Genomic DNA, 22,324 nt, shown 5'->3' on the forward strand with positions numbered 1-22,324 from the left:
GTGATGCAGGCACTGATCCTTGGCGTGCAGGTTGTGATGGAGCAGATAGGTTGCAGAAGCCATGCCCTTGTGGTCATTCTCCTCTGCGTGCCCTTGTGGTTCTCCTCCTCTGCCAGTCTGCACAAGTGGTGTGGGGCGTGCTCTGATCCTTGGCGCATTAGTTCTGTTGGAGTTTATGTTGAGCAGTGTGGATCGGTTCTCTCTGGCTCTGCTTGGCTGCAAGTGTTGTCCATCTGCTTCCTGGGCGATGTGTAACTTGTACCCTCTTTTCTTTGCAGTGGAGTTATTGATTCCATGGTCACAGTTTACCGCGAGGATGGGATCTTGGGCCTCTTTGCGTAAGTTCTGATTGTTCTGTGTCCATGTTGTCAGCTCGTGGGAATGGGAGTGGGGGCTCTGCGGAGTAGGATGAAACTAGAAATCTGGTTAATTGGAGCTAAAACTAAGATGTAACAAAAGCAACATCACATATTTCAATGGAGCACTGATTTATGAAGCACTTCCTGCTCTACAGATGTGGCCTACTCTAGTCTGGTGTTTATCTACCTTTCTACAACAGGGTCGCGTTTTTTTTCTGCCAGGGAAACTGGATAAAGAATGATCGAGAACTGATATATGCAGCGACTGGTCCATCTTTTTATTCTTTGCGCAATGGGTAACTATCACGATCCAGTCCTAGCAGAAGGGTCTGGTGGCTTGGTGGACTAATGCGTCCACTGTAGGGACCTGTGTTCAACCTCATGGTCACAGGTTCAAATCCCGGTGGGTCCACGCAGCCTTTCATCCTTCCGAGGTCGATAAAAGGAGTACTATTGAGTTGGGTAACAATATACATCTGTTATTCAGAGCCAGGATACCCTTGGGTGAAGGTGTGCTTTACAAATGCACGTTATGTTATAGTTAGGCTGTCCGGTTTTAGGTTTAAACCTATAATAACTGATAAAACCCCACCGAAAGGGAATTAGCCGTCACCAGTGTAAACATATGAACACTGAAAAAACACCTGCACAGCCACAAACTAAATGGCATTCAAAGAAAGAAAAAGGGGAGTCAGTCATTTTTATTTCTTCCTGAAAGGGCCAATACAATGTTACTTTGTTATACAAGGCAGCAGCAAGAAAGACTGGGCTAACATTATTTTGCTTGACTTTTGTTGTTTAGAGATGTCAATAAAATGTTGTTTCTTCTTCCTTTTGCTCTTTCCAGTTTTGTGGTCTTTGGTCTTAAGATGCAGAGTTTAGAAGCATGCTTTGGGTCTTGTTTAATTATTTTATAAACTGTAGAGAATCAGGAAATATCAAAATCAAATTTAATGTTTTGGCTACATTTCTTTCTTTGACGGATAGGTAAAATGGCTGGTTTCATAAGAATCTTTCCGAATATGTACATTACATTTTTATGAAAAGAGTTGTGTGATGACCTGTTCAAATCGATATCTGAGCTGAAGAACTTTCCTGTAAGAGATCCTTGCCACTTTTTAGATGGAATACTGAAAGCATCTTTGTAATCTTCAGAGTAAATGAAGAATGCTATTGACTTTTTAGTCCATTCTGGTACACTGTTTTGGTATGTACCGAAACTAAAACACAAATATTTCTCATTTTGTGCTTTGAGTGGCATCAAAGAGAGAGTCATCCCACCGTGTCACTTAGCTGGTGATTCTCCGTTCTCGAGGCTGTGAATTCTATATTGTCCGTGTGGTGACCCTCTACAGAATAATTTTTGCGGAGTGATGATGCCAAAGGCAAGAAATGAGAGGTTCCTCAGTCGCACATTGATAGTGATGTGAATAAAAGTCCACTCTGCTGCATTCTTAGATTTTACAGGAAACTCAGACTGCTGTAGTGGACATAAAAAAACTAGTCTCTATACACTCTTGTCTACCAAGTGTTCAGCATAATTGGCGTAGAAGTGAAATATCTCATTGAGTAGGCTGAACGACACTTATAGTGACTTTGGCACTGCAACATGTTCCATGTTAGAGTGCTAGCCACTTGGTAAGCAGAGACATGTTGAGGAGCTAGTCGGTAACTTTAATTTTACAATGTATGAGAAATGGCTAGCAATGATGCCTAGAAATGTTCCTTCACCAACCCTGGCATTTGAAGTCAATGAAGCCTCAGTGAGGTACTCTGCACAAGTACTCCGGAGTTTCAAAAATACTGCTTCATTGTTGACTGCTTCAATAACTGAGGGCACATACGCCCAGTCCAACACATGTTGACCAGTGGCCAGAGTTAGCATATTATGTACTGGCTGTTTTGGCGTTGCCCATCTCAAGTGCCAATGTTCAGAGGGCCTTTTCACAGATAAGTTTACATGGGAAGGAAAAAGCGAGCGCACATGACCAAAGATTCTTTAAAGAAATATTGTAAGGTGTACTATATTAAGTTTGATTTCTAAAAATGTATTTGGACCTCATATACACTGTACGTACACTGTGTATATACCATGCACTAGCAGTGCAGAAAGGGAGCAATAATAAAAGCAAAACGTTCCATAAACACCGGAAAAACACTGTTTGTTGTTTTTAATGGTGCAAAAATGTGTAACCACTGATAACCACTGTTTTTTAAAGGTATTGAAATCACTTGAAAACACTGAAAAACCCCCACCAGAATTTACCAAAAACAGAAACTGAAAAACAGGAAAGCCTAGTTATAGTTAGTAAGTGGTGTAGCCCGCACTTCCCCACCAGAGCTAGTGCATGGGTTTAGTAAAATGGGCTGATTAAGTCTTATAAGCACAGACCAAATACTGTGATCTGGGCACACGTGGCTTTAAGAAGCAGAAGACACCACACATGATTTGTTGTCGGGTTTACTGTAGTCCAAGTGTTGGCCCATAGAGAATTAATACCTTCTGCAGGGTTTGCTGCTTAGTGAAAAGTAAGCTGATAAATATTTTGCTTTTACCTTTCTTTCCTGTTTTGTTGGTGGCAGTGATTGTGGTGCTGGTCAGGTCACACCTGTTAGCAGTTGGATAGTCGCATTCCCCCCCGCTTTAGGTATCAGCGGTGCTGACAGTAATGCTTGCAGCTCCCAGTGATTCTTTGCGTATTCCATGATGGTGCAGCTTCTCGGTCCTCGATGTTCCAACAGATGTCGTCTCACCTTGTGCTTTGTACAAGGATTGTACCTTTAGTGTTAGTCCTAGATGTGATGCCCAGTATGCTTCCCTTAGGAACATTCGTCACTTTCTAGCTCTACCTTTGCAGCGCAGTTTGTATCTTCGCTTTCATATCCACTTCAGCCGGGCAGCCTTTTATGTTGCACCTTTCAGCTTTTGCTGTTCGGGCAGGTGGTTGGTCTGTCTGATAGCCTACACACCTGAGTGGGTTCTAGTGTCCTACTCCGGTCAGTCTCCACACCTTGGCATGTTTTAATCAAAGTCTCCCTGTTCCAAAATCTTCCATGTTACCATGTTACATGTGCTTGTTTCTTCAGTATTTACATGGCTAGTTCCTCTCTCCTTCTAGCGGCCTAGTTCCACGTCTGCTGGGTGACATCATTTCTTTGTGGCTCTGTAATATGCTGGCCTACTTCATCAACACCTACGCACTGGAAAATGGGGTAAGGTGTATGTGCGCGTCTGCTTGTCCCAGAGTGGGGTAAGGTGTGTGCCTCTGCCTGTCCCAGACTGGGGGGATTTGGGTGTCTTCCTTTCTTGGTTGTTTCGGTGTGGGTTTCATGACGTACTACAGTTTCTGCTGTCTTTCACCCAAGTACACTTTCTATACCATTAAGATCTTCCCCATTTGTGAGCTCCGTGCTATGTCTGGGTGAAATGCTAGAGTCGGTGCGGATGCCTTGAAGTGTTCTTGTACCTGCTCGAGGTGCCCATAGAGGAACACTGCTCGCACCAGCACACATTCTCCTGGGTCAAACTGATCCTTGTCTCCTCTTCTGACCTTGTGAATGAGGAACAAGTCGCTCAGGTTATCCAGCCCTGGATCTTTCATATATTCACATGCTTGAATCATTCTGAAGAAGCACATAGATGGAACGGTCATCAACCACTGTGCCTTTCTCATTGACAGTGGAGGTTTGGTTGCTAAGGACTTGGGCGGTAAGTCTGACTGGAAGCGTGTGTGAAACACTAGATTTTCCACACCGTTTTTTGCCCAGGTTGTTCTTTGTCATTTAAAAAAAAAGACTGAGTGATGGTTGGAGGAGGTGGCTTTCAACTTTGTGAAGTGCTTGAAGGGGGCACTTTTCACAGAATCTTCCCCAGAGGAGTGGGGTTGGAGGAGGTGGCTTTCACCTTCGTGAAGTGCTTGAAGGGGGCACTTTTCACAGAATCTTCCCCAGAGGAGTGGGGTTGGAGGAGGTGGCTTTCACCTTCGTGAAGTGCTTGAAGGGGGCACTTTTCACAGAATCTTCCCCAGAGGAGTGGTGGTTGGAGGAGGTGGCTTTCACCTTCGTGAAGTGCTTGAAGGGGGCACTTTTCACAGAATCTTCCCCAGAGGAGTGGGGTTGGAGGAGGTGGCTTTCACCTTCGTGAAGTGCTTGAAGGAGGCACTTTTCCCAGAATCTTCCCCAGATGAGTGGGGTTGGAGGAGGTGGCTTTCACCTTCGTGAAGTGCTTGAAGGGGGCACTTTTCACAGACTCTAACCCAGAGGAGTGGGGTTGGAGGAGGTGGCTTTCACCTTCGTGAAGTGCTTGAAGGGGGCACTTTTCACAGAATCTTCCCCAGAGGAGTGGTGTTTGGAGGAGGTGGCTTTCACCTTCGTGAAGTGTTTGAAGGGGGCACTTTCCACAGAATCTTCCCCAGAGGAGTGGGGTTGGAGGAGGTGGCTTTCACCTTCGTGAAGTGCTTGAAGGGGGCACTTTTCACAGAATCTTCCCCAGAGGAGTGGGCATCTCCTTTAGAAGGAGGTGTTTCCAACCTTCTTATTCTGAAGCATCTTTGAAGGCAGGTGATCCAGTTGTTGCCGCGAGACGCTTTATGACTGGGATAAAGGCAAAGCCTGGTCTGATCATTCGATGCCTCAGAGTAGATCTGTTGTCCGCCGTGCAAGCTGGATTTGAAGAGAACTTTATTCCTTCTTAGCCACTGTGGCAGCTGGCGACAGTCCCTCTGAACCAGTACTAATCTGTAATTCCCAGAAATGACCGTCAATGCAACTCAGTTGACGAAGTGGCTGACTGAAGTCCAGGGAGGACTGAAAGTGACGAATGACGGGTCAAACATGAGTTAAAGCAGAGACTTCCTGCCACATGAGGTGCAGTAGACATCAGAGCTGTGGTGGCCCCTAGGGGGAGTAAGAGAGCTCCACACTTCACCCATTGGCTGAAGCTTGGGTTGTTTTCAGTGAGGACAGGCTACTAAATAAACGTTGAGGCCTATGACCATCTTAAAATTGTTCACTGCTATTTAAAGTTGCAGAGGACAGCCAGCCTGACGAAGGGTAATGATTCCATGAAAGAAGTCAACATTAAGGAACTGAAGTGACAAGTCACTCATTTTTGCCTCTGTGGCGTTTGTGTATGAGAGCATCCTGTCTCGTGTTCTGTGGCACCTGAGTTGCTCAGATCTCATCTGGAATTCTTATGCCTGACTGGTTCAGCTCCTCTCCTCTTTCCTTTACCCTTTCCTTTACCCTTTCCTCTCCTCTTGTTTTCTTGCTTTTCGTCTCTTCTCTCCTCAGTCTGACGTCTCTATAGAAGCAGCTTAGGTTTCCTCCCTTGTGTTTACGTACAAGTGGCTCAGGACTCCCCTGGTACTGGTGGCTGTCTGGAGTCCCTGGCACTGCACCCTGTCGGGATGTTCCTGCAAATGTCTATTTCGATACTTCGTCTCCTCCATTTTCTGGTAAATGGGATCTTTTTTCTTTTCACAGATGTCTAGTATGAGTGAGATGAAGGGCTACTCTCAAGCTGTCACTGGAGTAAGTGCCATTTTATTCTATACTTCAGTGTTGGGGCGGTTCTCCGTTTCTTGAGCTTATCTAAAACATACTAGCCCATCCTCTCCTCACTGTCTAGTCACTGTTCCTACATCAATAAATTGTATTAAATTCGAAATCACATTAGGTCTTGTATCTCTGCTGCGTTGGGTTGTGCAGGGCTTGTATCCCTGCATTGGGTTGTGCAGGACTTGTATCTATGCTGCATTGGGTTGTGCAGGGCTTGTATCCCTGCTGCGTTGGGTTGTGCAGGGCCTGTATCACTGCTGCGTTGGGTTGTGCATGGCTTGTATCTATGCTGTGTTGGGTTGTGCAGGGCTTGTATCTATGCTGTGTTGGGTTGTGCACGGCTTGTATCTATGCTGTGTTGGGTTGTGCAGGACTTGTATCTATGCTGTGTTGGGTTGTGCAGGGCTTGTATTCCTGCATTGGGTTGTGCAGGGCTTGTATTCCTGCATTGGGTTGTGCAGGGCTTGTATCTCTGCTGCATTGGGTTGTGCAGGGCTTGTATCCCTGCTGCATTGGGTTGTGTAGGGCTTGTATCTCTGCTGCATTGGGTTGTGCAGGGCTTGTATCCCTGCATTGGGTTGTGCAGGGCTTGTATCTCTGCTGTGCTGGGTTGTGCAGGGCTTGTATCTCTGCTGCATTGGGTTGTGCAGGGCTTGTATCTCTGCTGCATTGGGTTGTGCAGGGCTTGTATCTCTGCTGCGTTGGATTGTGCAGGGCCTGTATCTCTGCTGCGTTGGGATGTGCAGGGCTTGTATCTCTGCTGCATTGGGTTGTGTAGGGCTTGTATCCCTGCTGCATTGGGTTGTGTAGGGCTTGTATCCCTGCTGCATTGGGTTGTGTAGGGCTTGTATCCCTGCTGCATTGGGTTGTGCAGGGCTTGTATCTCTGCTGCATTGGGTTGTGCAGGGCTTGTATCTCTGCTGCGTTGGGATGTGCAGGGCTTGTATCTGTGCTGCATTAGGCTGTGCAGGGACCGTGTCTGTGCTACCTTGGATTGAACAGGGACCGTGTCTGTGCTACATTGGATTGAACAGGATCTATCTGTTGTGCATCGGGTTGAGCAGGACCTATTGGTGCTGTATTTGTTGTGCAGGGCTTGATGTCTGGTACATTTTGGGGTGTGTTTGGGGGCACTTTGGTTTGAGAGGTGATGATACTTTGTAAAGCTGGCTTTAAAGGCGTGGTTGGTTTTGTGGGTGGTGTGGATTGTGTGTTGGATGCCTGTGAGTTATTCTTGGTTGGTGATATGGACAGCGCAGGGTTAAAATGTGGAGGTGGCGTATATGTTGAGTGTGGGGTTTGTCACCTAGTGAGTTGAAATTTGGGGACGGTTCTGTGGCCAAGGAAAGTTTGATGCCTGCTGGTAAGAATGGAGCACTGTTCCGTTTTTGGTATTATTGGGCCCAGTTAGAAGTTTGAATGCTTCCTGGTTTAAGGTGCGCATGGTTGTGATGTAGAGGGTTGCTTTAAAGATGATGAAAGCTGGTTGTCCTCGATGCCTTGGAAGGGGAAAGTCTAAAGAGTGGAGCTGAGGTGGGTTATTAGTTTTGGAAATGGTGTTTCCAGCAATCGAAAGGGTCATCAGAAAGGAGTCTGACAATGTGAATGCAAGAAAGTGTAGATAAAACAATAAACTGCAGCCTGTGCTTTGAGGACCGCTTCATGCTGCAGTGAAACAGTTGTGTTCGAGGCACGTGTGCTGTAGATACACATGCTTTGCATTATTCTGCCATCTACTGTTGGATCCGGATCTTCGAAGAAGACTTACCAGTCACGTGGTAAGGTGACTCCTCCTTTCGGTGATAGTGGGCATGGGCATCTACTTCATTGTTAGATTGTTTTTTTTCAGCCATCAAGTTCGGAGGTGTATTGCCGAGTTCCTGTTCGAAACCGTTCTTCAGGTTCCCCTCGGTGCGCAATCCACTCTACCCTCGACGGTATTGTTTCGTACGAGTTTACTTCGCTACGTATTGCTTCGGTCATCGAATCCTTCATTTTCGATTGAACATTTTGTGGGCGGCCTTTGGGCCTGACCGCGTCGGTCTGGTGTTCTGTCGATGGAACGGACTTCATTTATATTCTGCCCTCGGTGCCACGCTAAGTACCCTCGCACTGACTCGCATAAAGTGTGTAACTTGTGCTTGTCTCCGAAGCACAAAGAAGACGATTGCGGCGCTGGTAAGTTGTTTCGGTCCAAAAAGACTCTTCGGGACCGACTCACTCGGCATTGTGAAATGCAATGTCAACTATTCAACACACTCCGGATTTCATCGGTGAAGAATCCGAGCATGAAGATGTCAAAGCGGCAGAAGAAGAGGCCATCTCTGTTCCAGAGTCTGATTCGGAACTCGAGAAAGACATGGAGTCTGAAGACGTGCCTCCGGGGCATGGTGCCATGAGTACCAATGATCCCTTGCCTCTTAAGCCCATACCCAAAACACCTAAGGCTTCAGCACCACCTCTGGCCAAGGCCGGCACCGAGACAATGTTTCTGATGCCCCGCCTTCCGGCCCTGCACCGAAACAGTTAGTCAAGCCTGTCGGTTCTGGACCGAGTCGACCGAAATTCTCTTAGGATCCGAAACCTTCCAGTCCAAATCCGGTTCAGAGCTGAAATCCTTCATACCGAAAAGGAAGCAGGTTTCGGAGCTGAAATTTCCGCTCCTAAAAGCAAGTCCTCGACGACTAGCTCACCGCCTCCCTCCGCACCCACCGCTACAGACGACCCAACCACTCTTGCCCGTACCCTACACACATGGATCACTGACTGCGCCAACACCTTCGCCCCCAACGCCAAGAAAGCCTGCTGGTTCTCCACTGAAGTCCGAGAATCTAGACAAACCTGCAGACGCCTCGAAAAGCTATGGAGTAACTCCAAAACAGCAGACTTCGACAGCTTCAAAGCAGCCACCAAAGCCCACCACAAATTCCTCAGATACTCGAGGAAGAAAGCATTCCTGGACAGAATCTCCACCCACCCACGCATACAACATCAAGGTACTTTTCGGCATCATCCAAGAGTTTGCCCCATTTGGAGGACGGTGGGCACACACTGCTTCACATCCCAGCACTCAGTTTGCCCCGATGCATCATAGTAAATGCAGTGCATGATAACACGTAATTCGGTGTCAGGCTTCAGTTTTTCATCCTTGTTGGTACAGCCATCGCTGTGTATCTCTGGACACGTGTTTCAGGTTAGTTGTCCTTCAGTAGAGAGCAACACATTATTTTTGGGGGGTGCTGGAAACACTGCCCAAAGTCTTCTCATGTCTCTCTACCACTCGCTGGACGCAGGCACGAGGCAGATGGCAGTAGCCTCTGAATTGCTAGGCGGCAGCGATTATGTGTTCGAGGCATATGAGCTGCAGATTGTACACTTAGCATAGGTCGCCATCTGGTGTTGGGCCCGGATGTTTGCAGTTTGTTTTTCTTCTTGGACCGTCTTTGGAAGTCACGAGTTTGGTGACTCCTCCTTCGGTCCGTACTGCGCATGGGCTTCGGCTCCATCCTCAGATTGTTTTTTTCCGCCATCGGGCTCGGATGTGATACTTCGTGCTCCGGCTTCGAACTTCTACGGTTCCAGCCTCGACGGAAAATCCTCGATTCTTCGAGTTCCTTCATCATCTTCATCTCTCGAAGCGGCACTTTTTCCATCCCGTACATCGACACCGGCCTTCGGGCCCTCCGCGACTCCGGTCCCGGCCGATGGAAAGGACTCCGTTTAAAAAGTGCCCAAAATGTGGGTCTAAATTTCCCCACACCGACCTCCATCAGGTGTGTAACCTTTGCCTCTCTCCGGAACACGAGGCTCGAGACTGCCCCGCCTGCAAGTCTTTTCGATCGAAGAAAACGATCCGAGATCGAAGGGCTCGACGCACCATGGCGCACTCATCCTCGACAGCTCCACCGGACATCTTCGGAGACGACGCCGAAGCTTCGGGGCAGACACACACCGAACTGGGAGAAGACATCGTCAGCGCTTCCGAGGCCGACGACTCCGACCTGGAGGACGTAACACCAGGACAGCGGGCCGTGAGTACAATGCCCCCTCCCAGCCCCGCACCGAAAACCAAAGAGACTCCGGTTACTCCCTCGCCTGCCGGCCTGGGCAAAACCAAAACCAAAGCCTCGATCACCCCACCTTCGGGCCCGGTGTCGAAGCACTCAAAGTCTCACGGCAGCTCGGGATCGAGCCAGCCGACGCCCGGTGCCGATAAACACCACTCGGCACCGAAGCCTGCAAAATCCAGCTCGACTCCGAAACCACCGGTGCCGAAGCCTGGACACTCGGCGCCGACCAAACACAAACAGAAATCGGTCGGCACCGACGCTCCGGCGCCGAAACAGCATTCGACGCCGAAACACACGGAGACCTCCAAAAAGCATGGCGTACACAGAACATCGAAACCTCCGGTTCCGAAATCGCCGGTGCCGACAGACGACTCGGCGCCATTGGCTCTGTTTACACCAGACCCTTTACAAAAGACTTTGTCCAGAGATCCAAAGACTGGCCTTTTGACTGTGATTACTAAGAAGCGTCGCCTTGAGGCTCCGGCTCCTCCTCCTCCACCCAAAAAGAGGGACTCAGCTACTTCTCCCCTTAGAGTACCCTCCCCACTGCCACCCCCCCTCCCACCACCACCCCCTCCACCTTTACCTCACTACGATCCGGCCCCATCCCCAGATCCGGATGACGGGGACCCGGACAATGACCCAGGGGACGCCCCAATGGATCCCACTCCACCAGGGACCCCAGATCCATGGGAGGATTATAATAACCCTGATGTACCCAATGTACCTCAAGACGACCTATACCCATCAAGGCCGTCTCCTCCAGAGGACTCTTTAGGGTTTCACCATTTAGTGCAGAGAGCAGCACACTACCATGGGGTGGACATGCACACTGAACCAGTGGAAGAAGACTTCCTACTGGACACATTTGATCTACAAGATCGTTCCACTGCTATTTTACCCATGCTTAAGGGTGTCACCAAGCACGCTACAGAGGTATTCAAAGACCCTGTCAGAGCCAGAGTACTAAACCCTAGAATAGAGAAGAAGTACAAGGCGGCACCCACAGACCCTGCATACATCAAGGGCCCTGCTCCTCTAGATTCCCTAGTTGTCTCCACAGCTAGAAAGCGGGCTAACTCCCAATCCTCAGGAGATGCCCCACCACCAGACAAGGAATCTAAACTTCTGGACGCGTCTGGTAAACGCACCGCCTACCAGGCTGCAAACATGTGGCGCATTGCAAATACACAAGCACTGCTTGCGCGATATGATAGAGCACACTATGATGAATTAGAGGCTCTTATGCAGCACCTTCCAGAGAAATACAAACGCCAAGCTCATGACCTGATACAGGAGGGCAAACTAATCACAAATACCTCCATTAAGTGTGCCCTCGATGCAGCAGACACTGCTTCTAGAGCCATAAACACCAGTGTCCTGCTTCGCCGCCATGCCTGGCTCAGGATATCAGGGTTCAAGCCTGAGGTCCAGACATCAATACTTAATCACACCTTTGACCAGCAAACACTCTTTGGCCCAAAGGTAGACGAAGCGCTCGAAAAAATGAAGAAAGATACAGACACAGCAAAGTCTATGGGAGCGCTCCAGACCCAAGCCTCTAAGCGTTCCTTTCGACGCTCGTCCTTTCGTGGCACAGGTAGAGGCTCCTCCACCGATAATGCCTCTACCTCCTACAAATCCCCTCCTCAAAATACCTTTTCAAAGGGCAACCAAAGAGGTGGTTACAGAGGCAACAACAATAAGGGCAGGGGCAAAACCAACAATACCCGTTCTGCCACCCCACCCGCACAATGACTCCCCTTCGCTCCCCCCAGACCATTCCACTCCGGTCGGGGGCAGACTACAAGATTTTATCCACGTATGGGAGTCCATAACATCGGACAAATGGGTGACCCAAATCATTCGGTCAGGGTACTGCCTCGAGCTAACATCTACCCCACCCAATATCCCACCAAGGCACCGTCCAATGTCCCAAGAGCATTCCACACTGCTCAAACAAGAGGTACTCTCGCTCCTCCAGAAACACGCTATAGAGCAGGTACCCGACAATCAACGAAATCTAGGGGTCTACTCCCTATATTTCTTAATCCCAAAGAAAGACGAGACCCTCAGACCCATTCTGGATCTCCGGCCTCTAAATGCCTACATACATTCAGACCACTTTCACATGGTCACCTTACAACAAGTCCTCCCACTCCTCTGCCAGGGAGACTTTCTCACAACACTGGATCTGAAAGACGCGTACTTTCACATTCCAATACACCCCTCTCACAGAAAATACCTCAGGTTCGTGGTGGACGGGCAACACTACCAATTCAAGGTTCTCCCCTTCGGGGTCACCACTGCACCACGGGTGTTTACCAAATGCCTAGCAGTAGTAGCAGCACACCTCAGACGTCAACATGTTCACGTCTTCCCTTACTTAGACGACTGGCTCATAAAAGCCGCGTCCTACCACCAATGCGTGCAACATACAAACAGCACCATCCAACTGCTTCATCAGCTAGGCTTCACGGTGAACTACCAAAAGTCCCACCTCATACCATCTCACACAAAGCAATATCTCGGGGCCACCATAGACACCTCAAAAGGTATTGCCTATCCAAACTCAGCCAGAATCACAAGCATTCTAGCCTTACGCAAAATATTCCTTCCTCAACACTCTCTACCAGCAAGAGTGTTTATGAAGCTCATAGGAATGATGGCGTCTTGCATCTTCATAGTGCCCCATGCAAGACTCCACATGCGTCCACTTCAGGAGTGCCTAGCACAACACTGGAACCAGGCCCAGGGTCAGCTGACGGATCTGGTGTTGGTGGACGGCCGCACACATCACTCTCTGCAGTGGTGGAACACCACAAACCTTTCCAAGGGACGGCCGTTCCTGGACCCGGTTCCCCAAGTGACTCTAACAGCGGACGCATCGCTCTCCGGCTGGGGAGCGCACCTCTTACACCTCACAATGCAAGGTCTATGGACGCCACAGCAAAAAACGCTCCACATCAACCATCTGGAGCTTTTGGCGATCTTTCTAGCCCTAAAATCTTTCCAAAAGCAGATTTCAGGCAAAGCAGTCCTCATTCGCACAGACAACATGACTGCGATGTATTATATACAGAAACAGGGGGGGACACACTCTCCCCAGCTCTCCCGCTTAGCCCAGAGCATATGGAGATGGGCAATTCCCCAAAACATTTTTCTCCTGGCACAACATGTTCCAGGCGTACAAAACACCATAGCAGATCTGCTCAGCAGACAGACTCAACAACTACACGAATGGGAACTGCATCCACAAGTTCTTCACCCATTCTTCCAACAGTGGGGGCATCCTCAAATAGACCTCTTCGCCACCCACGAAAACAAAAAATGCCCAAGCTTCGCCGCCAGATACCCACACCCATTGTCCAAGGGCAATGCGATATGGATGAACTGGTCAGGCAGATTTGCATACGCCTTTCCACCTCTCCCACTAATTCCATTAGTGGTCAGGAAACTACAACAGCACTCCCTCACACTCATTCTGGTAGCTCCGACGTGGGCCAGACAGCCGTGGTACACCACGCTACTACAACTATCAGTGGTACCACATCAAAAACTGCACCTTTCCCCATGCCTCCTAACCCAGAACCATGGAGAAATCAGGCACCCGGACCCAGCTCAGCTCAACCTGGCGATCTGGCTCCTGAAATCTTAGAATTCGGGTACCTTAACCTTCCCCCTGATTGCATGAACATCATCATGGAAGCCAGACGTCCTACCACTAGAGCATGCTATGCCGCAAAGTGGAAAAGATTTGTAATGTACTGCCGTAACAATACAATCAACCCTCTAGATGCATCCATACAACACATCATATGCTATCTGCTCCATCTTCACAGGTGTAACCTGGCGTATTCATCCATACGCCTACACCTAGCAGCGATCGCTGCCTATCTACAAAACAGACAGCATTTGTCACTCTTCAGAGTGCCCGCTATTAAAGCCTTCATGGAAGGCCTTAAACGAGTAATTCCTCCCAGGGCACCACCCTCCCCTGTATGGAATCTAAATTTGGTCCTTACACGACTAATGGGTCCGCCCTTCGAACCAATGCACAAATGTGAGCTACAATTTCTCACCTGGAAAACAGCTTTCCTTGTAGCTATCACTTCCCTTAGAAGGGTTGGTGAAATACAAGCGTTCACCATACAGGAACCTTACATACAAATGCATCACAGCAAGGTCATACTTCGAACTAATCCGAAGTTCCTGCCCAAAGTCATTACCCCCTTCCACCTCAATCAATCAGTGGAATTACCTGTCTTCTTTTCGCAACCCCAATCTGTTGCGGAAAGGGCCTTACACACACTAGATGTGAAAAGAGCGTTGCTATATTACATACAAAGAACGCAACCCTTCAGGAAGACCAAACAGTTGTTCGTTTCCTTTTCTCCACCACATAAAGGCAACCCCATCTCAAAATCAGGGATAGCTAGGTGGATTGTAAAATGCATACAAATTTGCTATCAGAAGGCAAAGAGAACATTATCTGTTCCCCCTAGAGCCCACTCTACAAGAAAGTTAGGGGCTTCTATGGCTTTTCTAGGGAATATACCCTTAGATGACATATGCAAGGCAGCCACATGGTCTACACCGCACACATTCACAAAACACTACTGTGTAGATGTGCACTCCCAGCAGCAAGCTAGGGTGGGCCAGGCTGTACTAAAAACACTCTTTCAAACAGCTGCAACGGATACCGGTGGTCGCCGCTAAGGTTGGGTACTGCTATATAATCTATGCTAAGTGTACAATCTGCAGCTCATATGCCTCGAACGGAATATGCTACTTACCAGTATGCATCTGTTCTTGGCATGTAGAGCTGCAGAGTTGTACACGCCCACCCGCCTCCCCGGCTACCTGTATCCGTTCCAGTCCATCTTATTTAGATACAACACACATGGGTTTCTCACTGTTATTACTACGCTCCATCATTTCCCTGTTGGCGAAAAACAATCTGAGGATGGAGCCGAAGCCCATGCGCAGTACGGACCGAAGGAGGAGTCACCAAACTCGTGACTTCCAAAGACGGTCCAAGAAGAAAAACAAACTGCAAACATCCGGGCCCAACACCAGATGGCGACCTATGCTAAGTGTACAACTCTGCAGCTCTACATGCCAAGAACAGATGCATACTGGTAAGTAGCATATTCCTTTTTTTTTTATACTGCTGGTATAGGGGCTACCCAGAATGGGCATGAAACGGCCCAAAATGTACTGTGTAGACTTCAAAATTATTGATTGCAAAAAGACCTTGTTTTGTGAGGGAGTCACCTAGGTTCGGCGGCTGTCTAGTGAAACCTACCAATCCCAGACATTTTTGAAAACAAGACACCCCGGGGGAGTCCGGCGAAGTGTGGATTTTGTGGAATCCCCAAAGTTTTCTACCCAGAGTCCCCTTCAAACCGCAAATTTAGCTAAAATATATTTTCCTGACATTTTTGTGTGGGATCACCGCGCTGGCAAAAATGTCCTACAACCCAGCATTCCCCTTGGTCTCCCGATAAAAATGATACCTCACTTGTGTGGGTTTCCAATGCAGAATCGCCTATTTTTAAAATAATATTTTGTGCTTGGTGTTCGCGCTGCTATACCCTCAATCCCTGTGTTTTTGGCCCTTCCAGGCGCAGATTCAAGATGACGACCCTGCAAGAGGTAATACCTCGGGTACAAAAGGGAGACTACATGGCTACGATAGACTTAAAAGATGCCTATCTGCACATCCCAATGATCAACAGACACAAAACATTACTAAGATTTGTAGTCTACGACACTCACTTCCTATTCAAAGTGCTAACATTCGGTCTAAAGTCAGCACCAAGAGTGTTCCCAAAGTGTCTAGCAACAGTAGCCACACACTTAAGAAAGGAGGGAATACATGTATACCCATACCTAGACGACTGGTTAGTAAGGGCAAACTCGTACAAAGTCTGCAAAGGGCACATACACCAGGTAATAGATACACTAATGCAGCTCGGTTTTTCAATACACTGGGACAAATCTTCACCAGAGCCAGAAAAGACAAATGTTCTTGGGAGCAAGAATAGATACAGTAGTGGGGAAAGTATTCCCGAGCGAGAAATTAACAATATCCCTGTTGAGTGAGACACAGTTATACCGGAAGGGGCAAGCTCTGACAGTGAGGACAGTGGGCAAGCTGCTAGGAATGATGGCTTCATGCATTCAAGTGATTCCCAACATTCGTCTGAACATGAGACAATTCCAGGAATGGCTTCAAGCGCAGAGGTCACAAGCAACAGGGAGTTGGGAGGATCTAGTGGTTGTGACACAAAAAATACAGGAAGAAATAACCTGGTGGAACATGGGGAACATATCCCAAGGGAGACCCTTCAAGCAACCAACTCCCAACAGTGACCATAACAGATGCCTAACAAATGGGGTGGGGAGCTCATATGGAAAACCCAGAGGTGAGGGGACTGTGGACACAGTAAGAAGCTGTACAGCACAACATCCTAGAGATAAAGACAGTGTAACTAGCCTTAAAAACCTTTCAGAAAGTTGTACGGGAACAAAATTCTGATCCAAACGGACAACACAACCACCATGTTTTACATAAACAAGGGGGAACACATTTTGTAGCACTTTCAACTCTAGCTCAGCAACTCTGGACGTGGGCGATCCCATGTAACATAAGCATAATAGCAATCCACCTGCCAGGCAAGGTCAGTGTAGAAGCTGACTGACTGATCAGACGAGCTTTGTCATGCCACCAGTGAGACGAATCCATACGAACTCTACAGGAATTTTCGCAAATGGGGAACTCCAGAAGTCGACATCTTTGCAACACCCCAAAAAGCAAATTGCCAACGCTTCGCGTCCAGGCAATCTTGTAATCGGTCCCTAGGCAATGCGCTCTAGATAAACTAGTCGGGGAGATTTGCTACGCTTTTCCCCGATACCACTACTCCACAAAGTAATCAATAAATGCAAGATCAGCCACATGTCAATGATTCTCATTGCCCCACAATGGGCGAGACCGAGATAATGGAGATCTCTCGAGGGACAATTCACAAATTGCCAAACAGACTAGACTTACTGACCATGCACGAGGCAAGAGTGCTCCACCCAGATCCAGAAAGCCTGAGCCTCGCTGCATTGCTCCTGAGGACATGGAGTTTGCGCACCTAAAGCTACCAGAAAGTACTATGGCAATCCTAAGGGAAGCGAGAAAGCCCAACACTAAAAAATGTTACACAGCAAAATGGAAACGATACAAACTATGGTGCCTCGGATAAGGTCTTTCCCCAAAAATCACAAAAGGGACCGTTCTAAGGTACTAAACACATCTACTGCAGTGTAGACTGACCTTCGTGTCACTGAAAGTTTACTTAGCAGCAATTGTAGCATATACAAGAGGACTCGCGGGGAAGAGCTTCTACATTTCTCATGTGGTAAAAAGGTTCCTGGAGGAGGCAAAAAATCGCCCCGCCAAATGGTGCCAGCACCCACATGGAATTTAAATGTACTTGGTCAGCTGATGAAGGCAGCATTTGAATCGCTACACAAGGCGACGCCACAAATGCTCACACTGAAGACCGCGTTTTAGTGACGATACCCTCACTACGTAGAGTTAGTGAGTTGCAAGCAATGACGTCACAGGAACCCTACTTACAAATACATAATGACAGAATTGTCATGAGAACTGTTCCACATTTCATGCCAAAGGTGATATCAAAATTCCACATAAACCAATCCATACAAATACCAAGTTTCTTCCAAAATCCAAAAATACGAGCAGAGAAAGCATTGCACACCCCTGACGCTAGAAGAGCCGTCAGTCGTGTATTACAGTGAAAAGCAAAGGGATGCAGTGAAAAGCAAAGGGATACAGTGAAAAGCAAAGGGATACAGTGAAAAGCAAAGGGATACAGTGAAAAGCAAAGGGATACAGTGAAAAGCAAAGGGATACAGAAAGACCAAACAGCTCTTGTGGGAAGGCCAGAAACCAAGAACACAATTGCAAGATGGATTGCACAAGCTATACAATTGTGCCACGAACAAGCAGGACAAACGTTACAAAAAGCCCCGCGGGCACACAACCAGAAAGAAAGGAGCAAAAATCGCCTTTCTAGCCAGAACTCCAATTCTGGACATCTGCACGGCAGCAGCAAGGTCTTCAGTGCCACGCTGACAAATCATTACTGTGCGACATCCAAAGGAACAAGGAAGCTCAAGCAGGACCAAGGCTCTTGCAACGTCTGTTCACAAGCCAACGCTCCTCTTCCACCCAGCGCCACAAGACCAGCAACCCGCTACGAAGTCAATGCACAGCATGCGAATCCAGAAAAGATTCACGCTGTAAAACGTATACTTCTTACCTGTCGGTGTAGTTTTGCAGTTTGAAGAGTTCGAGGCATGTGGGCTGCTGAATTCATATCTGTGCATAGATCGCCGCCTAGTGTTGGGTCCGGATGTTTGCACGTTGTTGTCCTGGAAGAGTCTTCGAAGTATCCTTGGATAGGTGACTCCTCCCCTGGACTACAGTGCGCATGGGCATCCTCTCCATCCTCAGATTGTTTTTTTCCGCCATTGGGTTCGGATGTGCTATCTTAGCTCAAGTTAGGAAAAAATTTTGTCGAGGCCTTTAGTTCGCGTCGGTACTGTTTATCGATCGGTTTTCGATACTCTCTGTTAGTTTACTAACTTCCAGCACCGACTTTGTTCGCATTTACCTGTCCATCAACTACTTCGACGATGGAATCGAGGACGCCATTCAAAAGGTGTCCGGTATGTAATGCGAAGTACCCACACATCGACGTCCATCCGGTGTGCAACAAATGCCTTTCGCCGGACCACGACGAGTCGACATGTATGGCCTGTGCCCGGTTCCGTTCAAAGAAGACTCTGCGGAATCGTCGAGCGGCGAGGCTCGAAGCGCAGCACGCGGCACCGGCCCCAGCTGACATCTTCGACGACGCGGACGACGTCGAAGAAGTAGAAGTCTTACCCTCCAGTCCCGTTTCCGACCAAGAACCCGGATCGGACGAGGCCGACGAGTCACTCTTCCACAGAGGTGAAGACGACACCGAGGTAGGAGACGACGAGGAGGCCTTAGGGGCCGAAGGGAGTAGCTCCGATGATGAACAAGGCCTACCTGTTCAAACCGAGAATTCACCAGTGCCACAGACTATGGCTCCGGTCGAGGGATCGCCTTCGGGCCTTACCCGAGACCTATCACGCAGTCCTTCGGCCCCGCCCTCGGGCCCGGCCTCGGACGTTCAGCGGCAGCCATTACCGCTTAAGCCAGCTGGTTTCCCTTCCACGAAACCGAAACCGAAAGCTGCTCAGGTTCCTACGAAACCGAAACTGAAAGTGGCGCTAGTCGGATCGAGGCCTTCAACACCTTCGACGCCGGCGCACCGTGTCGGCACCGACCGCACCAAGGGGGACTTCGGTGCCGAACTCGAGACGGGCGACATGGGAGTCGACAAACGGAAGAAGGCCATCGGCGCCGAAAAACCTGCTCGGTTACCGGCGTCGACGCCACCGACACCGAGGGCCGTCCCGCCTGCTACGCCTCGCAGCACCCCCTCGACGACACCGAAACCTCACGTGTCGAAGACGTCGACGGTGATCTCCGCACCTCGGCTCGATGCACCACGGGCGCAGAAGATATCTGCAGCCGCCTCGACGACCCTGGCGGGGGCCACGACCTCTAAGGCGCCCCGAGTACGGCCTGGCGCAATGCCAGGCTGCAAAACCAAGGCTGCCCTCCAGGACCAGTCGGGTTCGATCGATCCAGCGGTTTCGTCGGTGCCGACCAGCATTACCTTCGGCTTGCCTCCATCCACAATCCCGAAGGCGTTTCAACTCAGGACACAGGCCACCAAAACTGCGGTTACGCCTGTCGAGCCGTCACCGTCACGCGTCATCGACGCCGACACTGGCAGGATGATTCTCCACGACCGAAGGATAACTTCGGAACCGCCATTGGAACCTTTCAGGATCCCGCTAAAGAGGAAGCTGCCTGTGGACACAGAACCTCTCCTGTATGAACCCTTTCATTCACCCTACCAGGATCCACACCGGGCCTCCCCCACACGCTCCGACACGGATGCATTGGAGGACTACATGGGTGAACAAGTCCCCTACCATGTGGACACGGACCCTGATGACCAGCAGGACCCTGACCAAACTTGGGGCGACCCTGCAGACCCCAGTGCACCTCTTGATGCACAGGACCCACAACTATATGGGGCAAAAACGTCACCCACAGAGGATACTGCGGCGTTCAACGCTCTGATTGAACGGGCGGCGAACAACCATGATGTACAGCTTCACTCTGATATCATCGAAGATGACTTTCTAATGGACACCTTTGCATCCTCAGAAAGACATGTAAAGACTCTGCCAATGTTGAAGGGGGTCCTTAAGCCAGCCACTGACATTTTCAGGGAACCCACCAGGGCACGAGTGATAAACCCCAGGATCGATAAGAAATACAGATCAGCACCTGGGGATCCTACTTACATCAGAGGACAATTACCACTCGACTCCATCGTTGTGGCGAATGCCCGCAAGAGGGCACACTCGCAGACAACGGGTGACGCTCCTCCCCCGGACAAGGAGTCCAAGGTGCTGGAGACCTCCGGCAAGCGAGTTGCCGCACAAGCTGCAAGCATATGGCGCATAGCTAACACTCAAGCGCTCCTCGCTCGCTACGATAGGGCGCACTATGACACAATGGAGCAACTCCTTCAACACCTCCCTGACCCCTACAAAGAAGGTGCAGAAATCCTTATCAGAGAGGGACAGCTACTCACAAATGCTGCCATCAAATGTGCACTAGACGCTGCTGACACGGCTGCCAGGGCCATCAACACTAGCGTCATCCTACGACGTCACGCCTGGCTACGTATCTCAGGATTCAAGCCTGAGGTACAAAACAATATCCTTAATCAGCCTGTCAACCCCGACTTTTTGTTCGGGCCTGAGGTTGACGCCACCCTCGAGAAGATAAAAAAGGACACGGACACTGCAAAGTCCATGGGCGCCCTACAAACTCAGTCCTTTCGGAGCGGCTCCTTTCGTCGCCCCGGAAACAAGGGAGCAGGCAGAGGACAGGGGTCACAACAAACATATAACAAGGGTAATACGCAGACCACCTACGATAAGAACACCCGAGGTGGCTATCGTGGCTCCAGTACCAAGGGCAGAGGACGTGGCTACGGCAACACCAGGTCCTCCCCCAAGAACAAGCAGTGACGCCCTCTCCCTTCCTCCCGACCACATAACACCTGTCGGGGGAAGGCTACAACGGTTCCTGTCCACGTGGAACTCCATCACCACGGACAGGTGGGTCAAAGATATTATAAAATACGGTTACTGTCTGGAGTTAACTTCCACTCCACCCACAATACCACCAAGAAACCGTCCTATGTCTTCAGAGCACTTGACGCTCTTACAGCAAGAGGTAGAAAGTATGCTTCTAAAAGGCGCTATCGAGGTCGTACCCGTCCACGAGCGGGGCACGGGGGTTTACTCCCTCTACTTCTTAATTCCAAAAAAGGACGGGTCGCTCAGGCCTATATTAGACCTGAGACCCCTGAACCAGTACATTCTTTCGGAGCACTTTCACATGCTCACTCTACAGCAAGTCCTTCCGCTTCTCCAGCAGGGAGACTTCCTAGCATCACTGGACCTCAAGGATGCGTATTTTCACATACCCATCCACCCCTCACACAAAAAATACCTCAGGTTCACTGTTCAGGGGCAGCACTATCAGTTCAAAGTCCTTCCCTTCGGCGTGACAACAGCGCCCAGGGTTTTCACAAAGTGCCTAGCTACGGTGGCGGCACATTTACGGAGACAGCACATACACGTCTACCCCTACCTAGACGACTGGCTCGTTCAAGCGAGATCGGCCCAGCAATGTGCAAGCCACGTGTCCCGTACCATTCACCTTCTTCACAGTCTGGGATTCTCACTAAATTACCCAAAGTCTCATCTCCAGCCCGCACACGTACAACAGTACCTAGGTGCGACTATAGACACTCTGGCGGCCACAGCTCAGCCAAATTTAGTGAGGATCAACGGCATACAAGCGCTGATCTCCAAGTTCAGACCCAACCACTCGCTTCCAGCGCGAGTGTTTATGCAGTTGATAGGCATGATGGCCTCCTGCATCTTCATAGTCCCGCACGCGAGATTACATATGCGCCCACTTCAGGAGTGCCTAGCACGTCAGTGGAATCAGGCTCAAGGACAGTTGAAAGACCTAGTGTTGGTGAGCGGTCGGGCATACAACTCTCTGCATTGGTGGAATCCACAAAACCTTTGCAAGGGCCGACCGTTCCAAGAGCCTGTTCCACA

General features: G+C 49.4%; 1 protein-coding gene across 2 annotated transcripts in view; it reads left to right on the forward strand.

Annotated features, from left to right (window-relative positions):
- Window positions 1–22,324, forward strand: part of LOC146859586 (mitochondrial carrier homolog 2-like) — a 201,421-nt gene that overhangs the window by 128,329 nt on the left and 50,768 nt on the right. For both annotated transcript variants that reach the window (XM_085646523.1, XM_085646522.1), the window contains exons 8-10: window positions 279–338; window positions 3,479–3,572; window positions 5,844–5,891. In XM_085646523.1, the coding sequence (XP_085502649.1) occupies window positions 279–338; window positions 3,479–3,572; window positions 5,844–5,891 (202 nt within the window). The remainder of the gene's footprint in view (window positions 1–278; window positions 339–3,478; window positions 3,573–5,843; window positions 5,892–22,324) is intronic.

Source organism: Triturus cristatus, chromosome 3_1, assembly GCF_964204655.1.
Source record: "Triturus cristatus chromosome 3_1, aTriCri1.1, whole genome shotgun sequence".
NCBI lineage: Eukaryota > Metazoa > Chordata > Amphibia > Caudata > Salamandridae > Triturus > Triturus cristatus.